At 35.4% G+C, this 12,604-nt stretch overlaps 2 protein-coding genes across 2 annotated transcripts; one reads left to right on the forward strand and one right to left on the reverse strand.

The window, feature by feature from the left end:
• Positions 1-213: 213 nt before the first annotated feature.
• LOC113703478 (G-type lectin S-receptor-like serine/threonine-protein kinase CES101) lies at positions 214-4,388 on the reverse strand. The gene is made up of 7 exons (XM_027224858.2): positions 3,102-4,388; positions 2,001-2,102; positions 1,711-1,907; positions 1,424-1,634; positions 1,083-1,320; positions 839-992; positions 214-750 (listed from the first exon to the last, which is right to left on the reverse strand). The coding sequence occupies exons 1-7, from the start codon at positions 4,264-4,266 to the stop codon at positions 421-423; spliced, it is 2,397 nt and encodes a 798-aa protein (XP_027080659.1). The 5' UTR covers positions 4,267-4,388; the 3' UTR covers positions 214-420.
• A 4,470-nt stretch (positions 4,389-8,858) lies between these two features.
• On the forward strand, positions 8,859-12,355 carry LOC140013121 (uncharacterized). Its single transcript, XM_072062225.1, has 2 exons — positions 8,859-9,211; positions 10,904-12,355. Exons 1-2 carry the CDS (start codon positions 8,865-8,867, stop codon positions 12,210-12,212), a joined length of 1,656 nt encoding a protein of 551 aa, XP_071918326.1. The 5' UTR covers positions 8,859-8,864; the 3' UTR covers positions 12,213-12,355.
• Positions 12,356-12,604: the final 249 nt, after the last annotated feature.

The raw sequence follows: 12,604 nt of genomic DNA on the forward strand, positions 1-12,604 counted from the left end.
TTTTAGGCAAAAGTGTTGTAATGTTTCAACTAACCGAAATTTCTTCCACATCCCTGTATTTAAATTAGCAACACTACTTTACTTTCTATCAATAAAGCGAAAATACTAGTTTACTTTTTTTAATTAGGGGTTCTAAATTATTGTTTTTACATTTATTACCTTTTTTTTAGTGACATTTGAAGTGGTATAGAAACTCAAACTGACACTTGTGTGTGCCAAAATAAAATCAGAATGAGGTTATTAGTAAAAATCAGAAGTTTACATTTTACACCATTAAGAGCTAGGACTATCCTCTGTACCTAACAATGCCATCTGATCTAAATGGTGGCAAGAACTGCTGATACAAAATTTTCTCTACAATGTACAGCAGAACAAACATTCATGTGATGCTATAAAAGAATACAAAAACTGATGAAGATTTTATCGTGCGCCCATGTCTGAGATGGTTAAGTTATTTACTGATCCGTATTGATTATTCCCTGATTTTCCTGTTGATGTTGTTTCAGATGAGGTCAACTCAAGGGCCTGTCTCCCAGTAAAAAAGGCCGGTTGCTTTGGAGCTGGCAAAGGCAAAGTTTCATTGTTGAGCATAGAGATTACTTCTGACATAGTTGGCCTATCCGTCGCACTTTCTTGCACGCATAAAAGGCCAACATGGATGGATCTCAGTAACAGAGTTATGTTGTAGCCATCACCAAGTGCAGGATCCTTTAGTTCTAAGGCCACCCCTTCTTTCCAGAGCTCCCATGCCTGAAACAATTCCATTTTTTGCACTACTTATGTTGTCCTGAGGTTTGCTTCACAAAGTTGAGCAAAAAGACTTATCAGAAAAACTTACATATCCTACAAGGTTGAGAGGACGGTCATCAAGATTGTAGAAGCTAGAGTTTCTTCTACCACTAATGATTTCGAGGATTAGTACCCCAAAGCTGAAGACATCAGACTTGATAGAGAAAGTTCCTTCCATGGCATACTCAGGGGACATGTAGCCACTGCATAAAATGATTGGCAATTGTGCTTATTATGAATCTTGAAAAGTAGGCAGAATAGTGGCATTTAGGAAAAGGGATGAGTGAACTTACTATGTTCCTACAACCCTGTTAGTGATTGCCTCTGTCTCATTCTGTTTAAATATTCTTGCCATACCAAAATCAGCAATTTTTGGGTTCATATTTTCATCCAACAACACATTACTAGCCTTTAGGTCTCTATGTATAACCCTCATTCTAGAATACTTATGTAGGTAGAGCAATCCTTGAGCAACACCTTCAATGATATTGAATCTTTTTCGCCAGTCCAGTAGCTCCTTTTTCTCTTTGTCTGTTAATGAGAAACGAGAGACACAAACCACAATCTGTAAATTTTACTGGAAAAGCGCATCAGAAATCAGTAAAAATAAAACATAGAAGGAACTGCTACAAACCAAACAGGAAGAAATCCAGGCTCTTATTTGGCATGTACTCGTAGATTAACATTTTCTCTTCTTCATGGATGCAGCATCCCAAAACTCGAACAAGATTTGTATGTTGGAGCTTGGAAATCAGTATGAGTTCATTTTTGAACTCCACGAGTCCTTGTCCTGATGTCCTTGAAAGCCTTTTAACTGCTATTTCCCGACCATCAAGCAATTTTCTCTGTTATATGGATTAAAGATTCTTAGCATGCATATAAACTTGTTACAATCTTTAAAGGACAACGGAGGCAATTCACCTTGTATACTGGTCCAAAACCACCCTTTCCAAGTTTGTTTTCGCTTGAGAAGTCATTGGTGGCAGCCATTATGGAACTGAAACTAAAGATTTTCAAGTTGTGGCCTTCCCGACCAGTGTTTTCCATTTCATTGACATCCTTGAAGCTATCTGTTTCTGTCAACTGATGTATGTACTCGTCTCGCAGTCTCTTCTCCTCTTTTACAATGCATCAGATTTATATTACGTTAGAGATGAACTTAACATATGGGAGTTGCAGTAGTTGCAAATTATGAGTGGTATGACTTGTACCTTCTTGTTTGTGCTTTCTTCGATTCAGATGGCGTAACAAGCCTAATAGCACTAGTACTAGAACAACTGACAGAGCTACAATTACCCATATCCATGCTCTTCCTGCACAAACAATTGAACTGCTGAGGTTATGTATCCAAGACATACTCGAGCTGAGACTTTCACCTTTCATCTATGTCCAAAATCTAATAATTGTAGATTGAATTTTTTTTTGAAATTTCTTTTTGCCTCTTTTAAAATATTTCTCCCCACAGCGGCAGTGACGTCCTGATCTGATTGTTCTGAGATCTCCAATTCAGTGGTAATGCTTGAGCTACAGGTGTTTGGGTTTCATTGGCTTGGGACAGTCATTCTATTTCTAGGACTACACAAGCTGTCAGGAAATAAATTCGAGTGGGATTGGTAAAAGCCTTATTTAGTTTGTAATCAAACCTGCAATTGAACTATGATATCACTAAAGTACGAATTACAGACATCCAATTTTCGTGGAGCATAAGCAGTATTGTCTTGCTTGTCAGTCCAAGGCGCACATCCTGAAATCTGAACTTAAGTTCTCCTAGCATGTATATGGACATTGCCAATTCCCTATAATGGTCAAGTATCTCTAGTTGGTCTCTAATCGTTTAGGCTTAGATCAAATTAGATTAGCAGCCAATGCGACTTAACAGGATCTAGACTAGCCAATACAGATCTTATGCAAAGCTTGATAGCTGACATGCTAAATTTCTACCTTTCACACAAGAAGTCCATTACTAATGCTCTTGCCAGTGCAGAACTCTTATCCAATAACTGCTATCCTCTAGTTTTTTTTGGGTCATTCCTGAAGCTTGAGATCAAGAACAGCTTAAATGTCAACTTATCAGGGATTATGAGGTTTGCGTATCAGTCTCTTGCCCAGAGTCGTTTATCCAAAACTTACATGATGCTGCCTACTATTTGGCCTTGAGCAATGCTATATTCCTATGAATAATAAATCAATCTGCTAAACTGCCTAAGTTGGAAGGAAAGTACAAAAGGCAATCCAAGCTCAATTCTGTACCAAATGGAAAAACAAGAAGAAAACAGACCTCAAATATAAGGGATATTATTCAAAGGACTTACCTTTGGATTTTTTTGCTTTTACCAGCACATATTTTTGCACTGTTTGGCCAGACTCGTCTATTTGGTACTGTTTTCCACCCGTCCAGGTTATACAGCCAGTGCCATTGCTATTACTTGCAAAGGCATCACAATTGCAATCATTCCAGCACCTTTTCATACAATCACTGAGACTCAGGCTTGAATTATTATCATAGTTAGAGTCACCATCAACAAAATATGCACTCTTCAGCTCAAACTTGTCCTTATTGCCTCTGCAACTAGGCAATGCAGAAGTGACACATCCGTTATCACTTTCATACCCATAACAAAATTTCTCATAAGGACTGACGAAAAGACTGGTTGCATCATCCAAAATTTCCCCGTCTGGGGTCAACTCCAACATTGATAAACTTGAACCAATACTTTGAAAAGTGAAGTAAATGCTGTCAATAGTGGATGTGAAAGTAAGGTTGTTATGAAACATATTATAAGAAGCAGTTAATGTTTGCAAAAATTGAAAAGTTTGATCGTTCCAAGGACCACTAGTCCAGTAATCCTTTCCGCGCAAACGAATGACCAACTGCCCTGAATCTTGAATCCTTTCCAAGCTCAATCTGAAAGCGCCAGAAGCCGGAACTTCATCACTTAACCAAGAGGTCAGTGTCCAACTCTGCCCTGTCGTAAAATTGACTCCAAGCTTCATCCCAGGAAGAAGTCTGTTTGTGGGATGATCAAAGCTTTGCCATAAGATCCGGTTATCCGCCCCTGCATCCATTAGAACAAAATTTCCAGAATCTTGCAAAACAGCTGTCGTATTGCCTGTCCCAACCTCATCAGAAACATTCATAACAGTGTTATCTCCACTGACAATTTTCAGAATTCCTTCATTGTCAATTGTGAGAGATATAGCTACCGGATCATTCATATTCACTGGTGCGTCCGGATTGGCAACCCATACTTTCCTGCTTTGGTCATCAGCAGTATACCAAATTCCAAGGTAGCTAAAATTTGTCTCTTTGATTGTGAAGAATCCTAGTGTGAAATTCCCACCTCCGGATACAAGCTGTGAAGTAGAGTTCAATCTATCACCAGGCCTTATTGTGCTTATTGCATCTACTGGAAGAATATAGTTTAGACACAGGCTGCCAAAGATTGCAAACAAAGTCAAGGAAAGAGAAGTTTTCATTTTTTATGTTCTAATTCTGGAAAAATACATCACCATGCTTGTGGTTGCTAGCTTTATCATCGGTTATAAATTTGTATGTTGGATGAATTGGTCTTGTTGAAAGTGTCATAGTCGAAGGAAGGCTAGGACAGAGTTCACGACATTGACTTTTCTCTTGGCCGCTGTTCTACACTGAATTGATGATTGATTCGACTAAAAATCTTTGACCAGCTTAGGTGTGAAAATAAAATAGATATTTGATTTTTGAATCTTTGACTGACTTAAGTGTGAAAGTAAAATAGATATTTAATTTTTTTAAAAAAATATATCCAGGGAAGATGAGAAACCCAGAGAAACAAATATATGTTCTTTTCAATTTTTTTCCAGAAAACCCAAAGTGACTCTTGTGCCTTTATTCTGAAAATCATACTTATTAAGGACGCTCTCAAGATTCATGGCATCAGCGTTCCTAAGCAAATAGGATAAAATAGGACTTGTTATCTTGGTCGTTATTAGGCAGTTGGCCTTGTTTGGATTGCTTCTTTTCTTTTTCAAAAAAATTTTACTTTTTTTCGTAAAAATATTTCTCAATCGCTTGTTTATTTTTCATATATCAAATCATTGTAATATATTTTTTTACAAAAAAAACTCTAGAAAATAGCAATTCAAATGGGCTAAGGTGATGTTTAGATTGTAGTTTTCTACCAAAAAATTTTTTACATTTTCCATGAACATATTTTTCAATTATCTTTTTAATTTGCATACGTCAAATCGCTACAAGAAAAATATTCTAAAAAATAGCAATCCAAATGGGGAATTAGTACTTTTAGTTTTGGGTTGGTATGCTTTTATATTCCTCATTTTTGTTGTAACGTTTTCGTTTTCCAATGTAAGGATTCCATCTTAATTTTAAGATTTTTTTATTTCCATCTATTTCTTTGTATATATCCTAGAATAATTTCAGAAACCTCCTTTGAGATTTTACGAAATATCACCTAGCTTTCCTGAGGTTTTCAAAATCTCACTTAGCACCCTTAAAAAGACAGTGGGAACATATGTTAATATCATAGGTCAAGAATTGCCAATAATACCCTCATATTTAAATTTTCTAAGGGTTAAAAACAAAAAAAACCCCTATGCTAAACCTAATATACAAATAAACCCCCTATGGTTTCAAAATATACAACGCGACACCTCGTGCTTTGAACTAAGTTGTAACACTAATGGAAATCGGTAAAATTAACAGGAACTGATGAAAGGACCAAAATGCCCTTGTATAATACCCAAAAGACAATTGAATGGACTCATTTCTTCCCTTCAAACCCTACGAAGAGAGAGAGAGAGAGGGAAAGCGAGATTTTTTTGACGTCTTCTTGTATAATGTCCAAATTGACGTCTTCTTGCAGATTTTTTTTTCCCCGCGTATTGTAATTGATGGAAAGTTGAAAGTCTAGTCCCTGCTTTATGCTCCTGGCACGGTGGACCTCTACTTGCTCTAACAAACCGTTCCAAGCACAGTTGTAAAATCAGATAACATCTGAACTCCTAGTAGCCGTCTCTTTAATTTCTCCGGTTGCTGTTACTGTGAAGCTGTGGACATTCTTGAAACTGTTGCAAAGTTCAGCTGCTTCATTATCTTGTTGGACCCAGGCTTCGATGCACCAGTAGTCACTGAAATCTTAATTTGAACTCCTTTTGAGTACCATTAAGTGAGTCTAATATGCTACCACTCGCATGCCGGATTCTCCAACGTGGAAGAAATTTTGACATGGCTTAAATGCAGATGAAAGAGATGGCTTCTAAAGCCCCTTCTAGCCTGGAACGAGAAGGGAAATGATGTAATGATACTCTTCACTCCATGTATATAGATGGCGCGTGCAATGTTTTATTGGGAGTTAAGGGGTACAATAGGAATATTTGCTAAAAATTAAGTATAAAGAATTTGTTTTTAGCTTCCAGTACATCAGTCCTGTTAATTTTACCGATTTCTGTCAGTGTTACAACTTAGTTCAAAGCACGAGGTATCGCGTTGTATATTTTGAAACCATAGGGGGATTATTTGTATATTAGGTTTAGCACAGGGGGCTTTTTTGTTTTTAACCCATTTTCTAAACTTGTTTTTCTTTCTCTAAATTTTCCTACGTTCCTTTAACAATGCCTATACATGCATACATATATTCATATTATATATCTATATATATAATTGAATTGCAAATGTTAATGAAATATAGGATTTAATTAATGAAATATTCAGTGCATTTGAAGAAGAATAGCAGCATGCTCTTTTTTTCCCCTTTTTTGGTGTTTCACAGGCATAGTTATCTATTTATTTATTTGTTCCTATTCATGTAGAGTGCAAGAGAAATGAAGTAATTGAAACTCCGGACTCTGTGGCTTTTCAAATTCTAACTTTTTGTTTTTATAATAAAATTTTCATTTTCACACCCATAAAAAATTCTCTATTTTGAGTAAAATCTCTGTATGATATGAAGTTGAATTTCATTTATTGTTCAAATGTTTGAGTTTTATATACTAATTGCCTTCAACACTATGAAGGGTTTTATTTGTAGAAATGGTTTAGAGAATAGTATTTGCTTTTACTCTCTCTCTCTCTCTGCCATAGAATTGAGTATTGACTGTAACATAAATCGTTATCAATTTTCATCCCCTCACTTTTAAGATGGTTCAAATTTAGTACTTTTTTTTTCTTGGTTTATAAAATGTTCATTTTTTTTATAGCCTAAGGTTATTAAGGGCACTAAAATAGTGTCTCTCCTCAATCATGAATTTTCTAGTATTACTTTTGGATAGAAGGTTGACATTGACAATGTTACCAAAATGTCAATTCGAAAGGTGTTAAGTGAGATTTTGAAAACCTCCAGGGAGCTAAGTGATATTTCACTAAACCTCAAGGGAGGTTTCTGGAATTATCCCTATATATCCTTTTCATTATGATGCGAAAGAATTAGGGGTGGACGCATTTGAATCAAGAGGAAGTCAAGACGTGAATTTGAAGTGATGATTAAGTTTACTGTGATATCACGTTGGTTGACTTGCTGGGAAACATCGTGTTGGTTGACCCTCGCTGCCATGTTGGAAGACGACGAAATCTTCAAGCAGTGGCATTTGATCGAATTGGCTTCTCTTTTAGAACTCCTTTATTTAAGATTTTAAAAATTAACGAGAATTCTAGTTTATGTAACCTTTATCATATTGTACCGGCCACCAGTACAAGAAATTAACAATAAAGTGTGAGAGGAAAAGCTAGAAATTTGTAATAAGTTACATCAACCTTCAATTACAATACTGAATATATATATATATATATATATATATATATATATATATATATATATATATATATGACTCATATATAATTTGCAAAATGTTAGGACTAACTCCACTTTATATTTCCGAATTTTACCGTATTCTCATTTTGCACTCTAAATTTTAACTTTGGATATTTTACACTTTAATTTCTAAATTTTGTCTTACTTAAGTTCAATTGATAGCATTATTTGCAAAATTAACCGATTAGAAAACTGTATAAATCAATAACAATGTACTGAAAGTAGATAAAGGGAGCAAAGGGATTATAGATTCATAGTTAAACAAAAGGATACATTGTTATTAACTTGCACGGTCTTCTATTCCGTTAATTTTGTTAATGATGTTACCAGATAGATCTAAGTGGAAAAAATTTAAAACATTAGAATAAAAGGTATCTAAATAAAATTTAGGACGTAAAATAAACTTAGTGTACAAGTTCGTGAGTGCAAAGTAGAATTAGTCATCATAGCTACAGTATACCTTGTCACTCGTTTGATTAGTACTATCGAAGTAACAACTGATTATGATTTCTAGGTCTGCAATAGACCAACAAATCTAAATTGTACAATGACAATATTTTCTAGTCTAGACTGGAAGGTCTTGTTTGGATTGCATTTTTCTGGGTTTTTTATAAAAATTACTGTAACGATTTGATATATATGAGGTAAAAAAGTAATAGGGAAATATATTCACGGAAAATGAACCAATTTTTCTTTGGAAAACTGCTGTCCAAAGAGGGTGTAAGAAATCTAATATGTGCACCTAAGCCATATTCAGTTCTTAAAACCTATTCTGTTACTGAAACTAAGAGCATGGTATTTTTTTTTTCTTTTTTTAGTAGAATTACATGTCTATCCTGTTCATGGAACTAGGTGGCCTGATTGGGGCCCTTCTGATTTCTTGATTCTTCCGGCATAAAAAATACAAAGATAACATTAGATACGCTGTCGATTTAATTTTTTCTACATGTAGTTAGTTGTTTATTGTTGACATGAATATACATGGTTGATTTCTCTTAACTGTCAAGTGATATGGAGAAAGGGAAACCAAGTGTAGATAGATAGATATAAACAATAGGAAGTTTTAGGCTGCTAGTGCCAAAATGAACAAACCGAGGCCTTCCCAAACTCTTGAAATTTTCACAGCCAGCTACTAATGTATTCAGCAATTTCAAAATTTTGTACCCTTTATTGATATTTATAATCCAAACTGTACGAAACTCTCTATGCAGATGTTTCCTGGCAGCCTATTTAGTTGAGATCATTTCTTGACTAGAAGTGCTTAAATTCATGGCTGAAGTAATTGAAAGTGAGGTTCAAGCAACCCCGGCAAGAAGGCCAAGGCCAGTGGATGATGAGGAGGATAGAAGCATGCATGATATCAACAATGTAGCCATGAAAATTCAAAGAGCTAGGGAGGCTTACGAAGAATATGCAGGAAATCAAGAAAAGCCTTCGAGGGGTGAAGTTTTTGGCTGGTATTTTTATGGACTGTGCTCCTACTTCATTCATACTGTTCTTGTTCCTATTCTTTTTCCTCTTATAATTGGCCAAACCGTGCCAAAGCCACCAGAACCTCAGCAAGGTTGGCTTAGAAGCTACAAGGGAATCGTATGCACTGAGAGAAAAATGCAATTGTAAGTGTTCAACAACCTGTTTTTCGTTTATGAGTAGGTGAAATACTTTGCATTCTTTGAATTTAAAGCAAGGATCATAGCATACTTGTTTGTTAACTTAGCGACTAAAAGTAAACAGTGAAATGAGATTACAAGCTAGTGAAGACTAATTGCCATATTGAAGAGTTAAATATGTAGCTGGATTTAATGCAGTGAAACAATAAGCATGAGCAAAGTGGAATTAACCTTGCTTAATAGATATTAGACCATAAGTCACTTGGCATTCTCATCATGGAAATACATAATATTTTATCTTTATTTTTATTTTTCATTATTAATGATTTCGTGTTGTTGAATATGAAGATGGCATAACAAACAGAATCATGCAAAGGAAAATAGAAGAAAGGACAAGGAATGACAGTATCCCTTGATTCTTGCCAGATTCTTTCCTACAATGTTGTCGAGAATCTATTGAATATTACTCCGTGTATCTAAGTCTGTCAACTGTGTCATCTGAGCCGAGTTTTAACAAACTCAAACTTGGCTCATATAGTTAATACCACTTTGGGGATTCGGACTATGAGTTTTGGATTGATAAATGTGAAATTCAATATTTGACTCACAAAATATTCGGACTGTGAGTCTAATTCAGATTTAACTCAGTCTCATTTATTACTCATTAATTTTCTTAATATAATTAATATAACTAATAATTTCTAAACTAATTTAACATTCACGGGACCACAACATTAAAACTATACACGAACTAGTAACAGTTCATTAAAAAGTATATAAATCAAGAATTTTCCAATAATAATATATCCAATTAGTTCAAAATATATGAAAAATAGTGAATCTTTTGACAGAATCTTCAAAGATCACCAATTTGTTTGTACTAAGATTTGTCCTTCTGAATCTTTTGACAGAATTTTGTATATTTAATATTTCATATCTATATTAATGTGTTTTGACACATAACTCATAAGTATTAGTACTATATATTTAGATATATAATTATATATATATATCTCAAAATATGAATATATTATATATAATTATATATAAAGATGCAGATTAAAGGATGAGACCTATATCTAGTTTCAGCCTAATAAGGCTCAAACTCAGTTCACATGTAATTTGAGTCTAATATTTAGGCTCAAACTCAATCCAATTTAATAAAAGATTAGACTCATCGGACTTTGTTTAGACCGAATGGATCGAGTTCAAATTGATCTAATCCATTGACAGTCCTGCCGGATCTTTGTGTTTCTTTCTTGGTGGCTATACATCGTTGCGCCAGTTAACATTGTTGTGGTTAACCTGAAACATCGATGCTTCCTAGGATTTCTAAATAATCATCGTCGTGACTATCAATCATGTACACAGAGTACTTTCAAAGAAGACTAGCTCCGAGATAAATTTGCTTCTTAAACATAGATTCCAAGACATGTTATTTCTTGATTTTTGCTCATAAACGCAAACTCCGAAAACTTAAATCCAGTTAAATAGATTCTCCATACATCTCATTGTAGAATTTCTTATGAAGGCTCAAATCAATGTTGGTCTGTTCCTGATCATTTTTATGATGTGGCTATCAATAATATATTTTTATCATTTCCGAAAAAAGATCTAAGTACTTAATTAATGTACCAAAAAATTTGATAACTAAGTAATTACATGGATACTTAATCTCTCCAATCTTCAAAATTCCAGGTATGAAAGATTAATTCATCGCTCAATTGAACTCAGGAACGTCCAATTATCTCCACTAGAGTGGACTTCAGTTGCTTGGTTCCTAGGACTGTTTCTTGCAGCACCAGTCCTCAGCATGTTCTCCATCCACCTTGATCATGGCCAAAACCAGCAATTGATAGCCGGGGCAGCCACAGCAGTTGGAGCTCTCTTCTGCCTTCCTGTTGGATTTTTCAACACAAGATGGATCTTTCCACCATACGTAGCTGTCATAGTCGTTGCTAGCACCATTGGCACCACCTTCCACGCTCGCCACCTTGGCCTAATGGTGTGTGGATTCGTCGGTTCCACCATAAGAAAAAGCCAATTTCCTAACAGAAAAGCTGTCGCTGGATTGCTTTCAGTTTATTCCACTGCTTCTGGCTGCCTAGGTGCTGCTGTTATCTCTGCCTTCATATATTACATGCTCCGAAAATCGGATATTCTCACTACTTTGTGGGTTGTTTCCATCTTCAGTGGCATAATCTGGCTTTCTGGCACAGCCCAGATCTTTATTACCACTAGAACAAATTCGACAACAAATTCATCAACAAGTTCCATCCCAAAAACCCATGTCGTATCGATTTTCAAGTACCCTCATGCAGCAGGAAGTATAGTTGGGGTTTTCCTTTCATCATTCACAACAATGTGCATTTTCACAGGAGCTTTGCTTTATTCCATTGGCGATCTTTGCCTCGAAGGAAAAAACATACTCTTTCTTTGGATGATATATTTTGTGTTCCCCTTGCTTTCTCTTCCGTTATCGCATCAATTGCAGCAATTGATAAGGGCTGATGCAGTGAAAATGCAGCTTCTGGGGCTTCTTCTATCAACAGCAACTTCAGGATTTGGATTTTATTTTCGCCACGAAATTTGGAAGACCCCCCATTTGCTACTATTTTCTGCTGTCCACGGCACTTCCACAGGCTTGCTATATGCTTTTGGGAGGGTACTTCTGTTGGATTGTTCTCCAGCAGGGAAAGAAGGGGCATTTTCTGCATGGTTTTCATGGGTGAGAGCTTTAGGGATTTGGGCTGGTTTTGCACTTGCATCAGCAATCCCTGGAAATGTGCAAAGATCTTTTGGGATATCATTTTGCACTGCAATTGTTGCAACTGTTGTATTGATCTTTGGAAACATTGATAATTTTAGAGGAGCAAAAGCTGCTGGACATATTATCGATCAACATAGCCAGCAGGGTTCACCAGTGCATGGCTTGGACTCTGGTGGTGTTGAAGAGAAGAATTCTATGATCGAAGAGGCATCCCATGAAGAAAAGCTAGAAGTTTGATTTTTTATTTGATTTGATTTGATTTTTTGGTTTTTGTCTTGGTTTAGAAATTAAAAATTTGTGTAGATGTTAAATACTCCAAAAAAATTTTTTGTTAACCATCAAAATTCAAGCACAAAGACACTAATAATTTATCTTGTTCTTGTGTTTTCCGGAGTATGAAATTGACGTAATTCAGCAGACTTGCAATTGAAAGTTGTATTCTTTTGCTTGTTCCGCCCATTGTCAGAATTGGTTCTTTTAGATTATCTTCTAGTTCTTAACTTATTATCTTTTTAACTTGCATAACTAGAAGTTTTTGAAGAAAACTCAAAACAAGTTTTGAAAATTTTCTCGTCAATTAACAGAATCACTCCAAGATTGTAAGGAGACTAAAATGTCACACATTCATA

This window comes from Coffea arabica, chromosome 8e, assembly GCF_036785885.1.
Source record: "Coffea arabica cultivar ET-39 chromosome 8e, Coffea Arabica ET-39 HiFi, whole genome shotgun sequence".
NCBI lineage: Eukaryota > Viridiplantae > Streptophyta > Magnoliopsida > Gentianales > Rubiaceae > Coffea > Coffea arabica.

Bases quoted from the DNA above. Each gene is read 5' to 3' on its own strand.
- LOC113703478 (XM_027224858.2), bottom strand. From the start codon at position 4,266: ATGAAAACTTCTCTTTCCTTGACTTTGTTTGCAATCTTTGGCAGCCTG. The intron at 2,103-3,101 runs GTAAGTCCTTTG...TTGTTTGTGCAG, and splicing joins AAAAGCAAAAAAATCCAAAG to GAAGAGCATGGATATGGGTA. The intron at 1,908-2,000 runs GTACAAGTCATA...GCATTGTAAAAG, and splicing joins AAGAAAGCACAAACAAGAAG to AGGAGAAGAGACTGCGAGAC.
- LOC140013121 (XM_072062225.1), top strand. From the start codon at position 8,865: ATGGCTGAAGTAATTGAAAGTGAGGTTCAAGCAACCCCGGCAAGAAGG. The intron at 9,212-10,903 runs GTAAGTGTTCAA...TCAAAATTCCAG, and splicing joins ACTGAGAGAAAAATGCAATT to GTATGAAAGATTAATTCATC.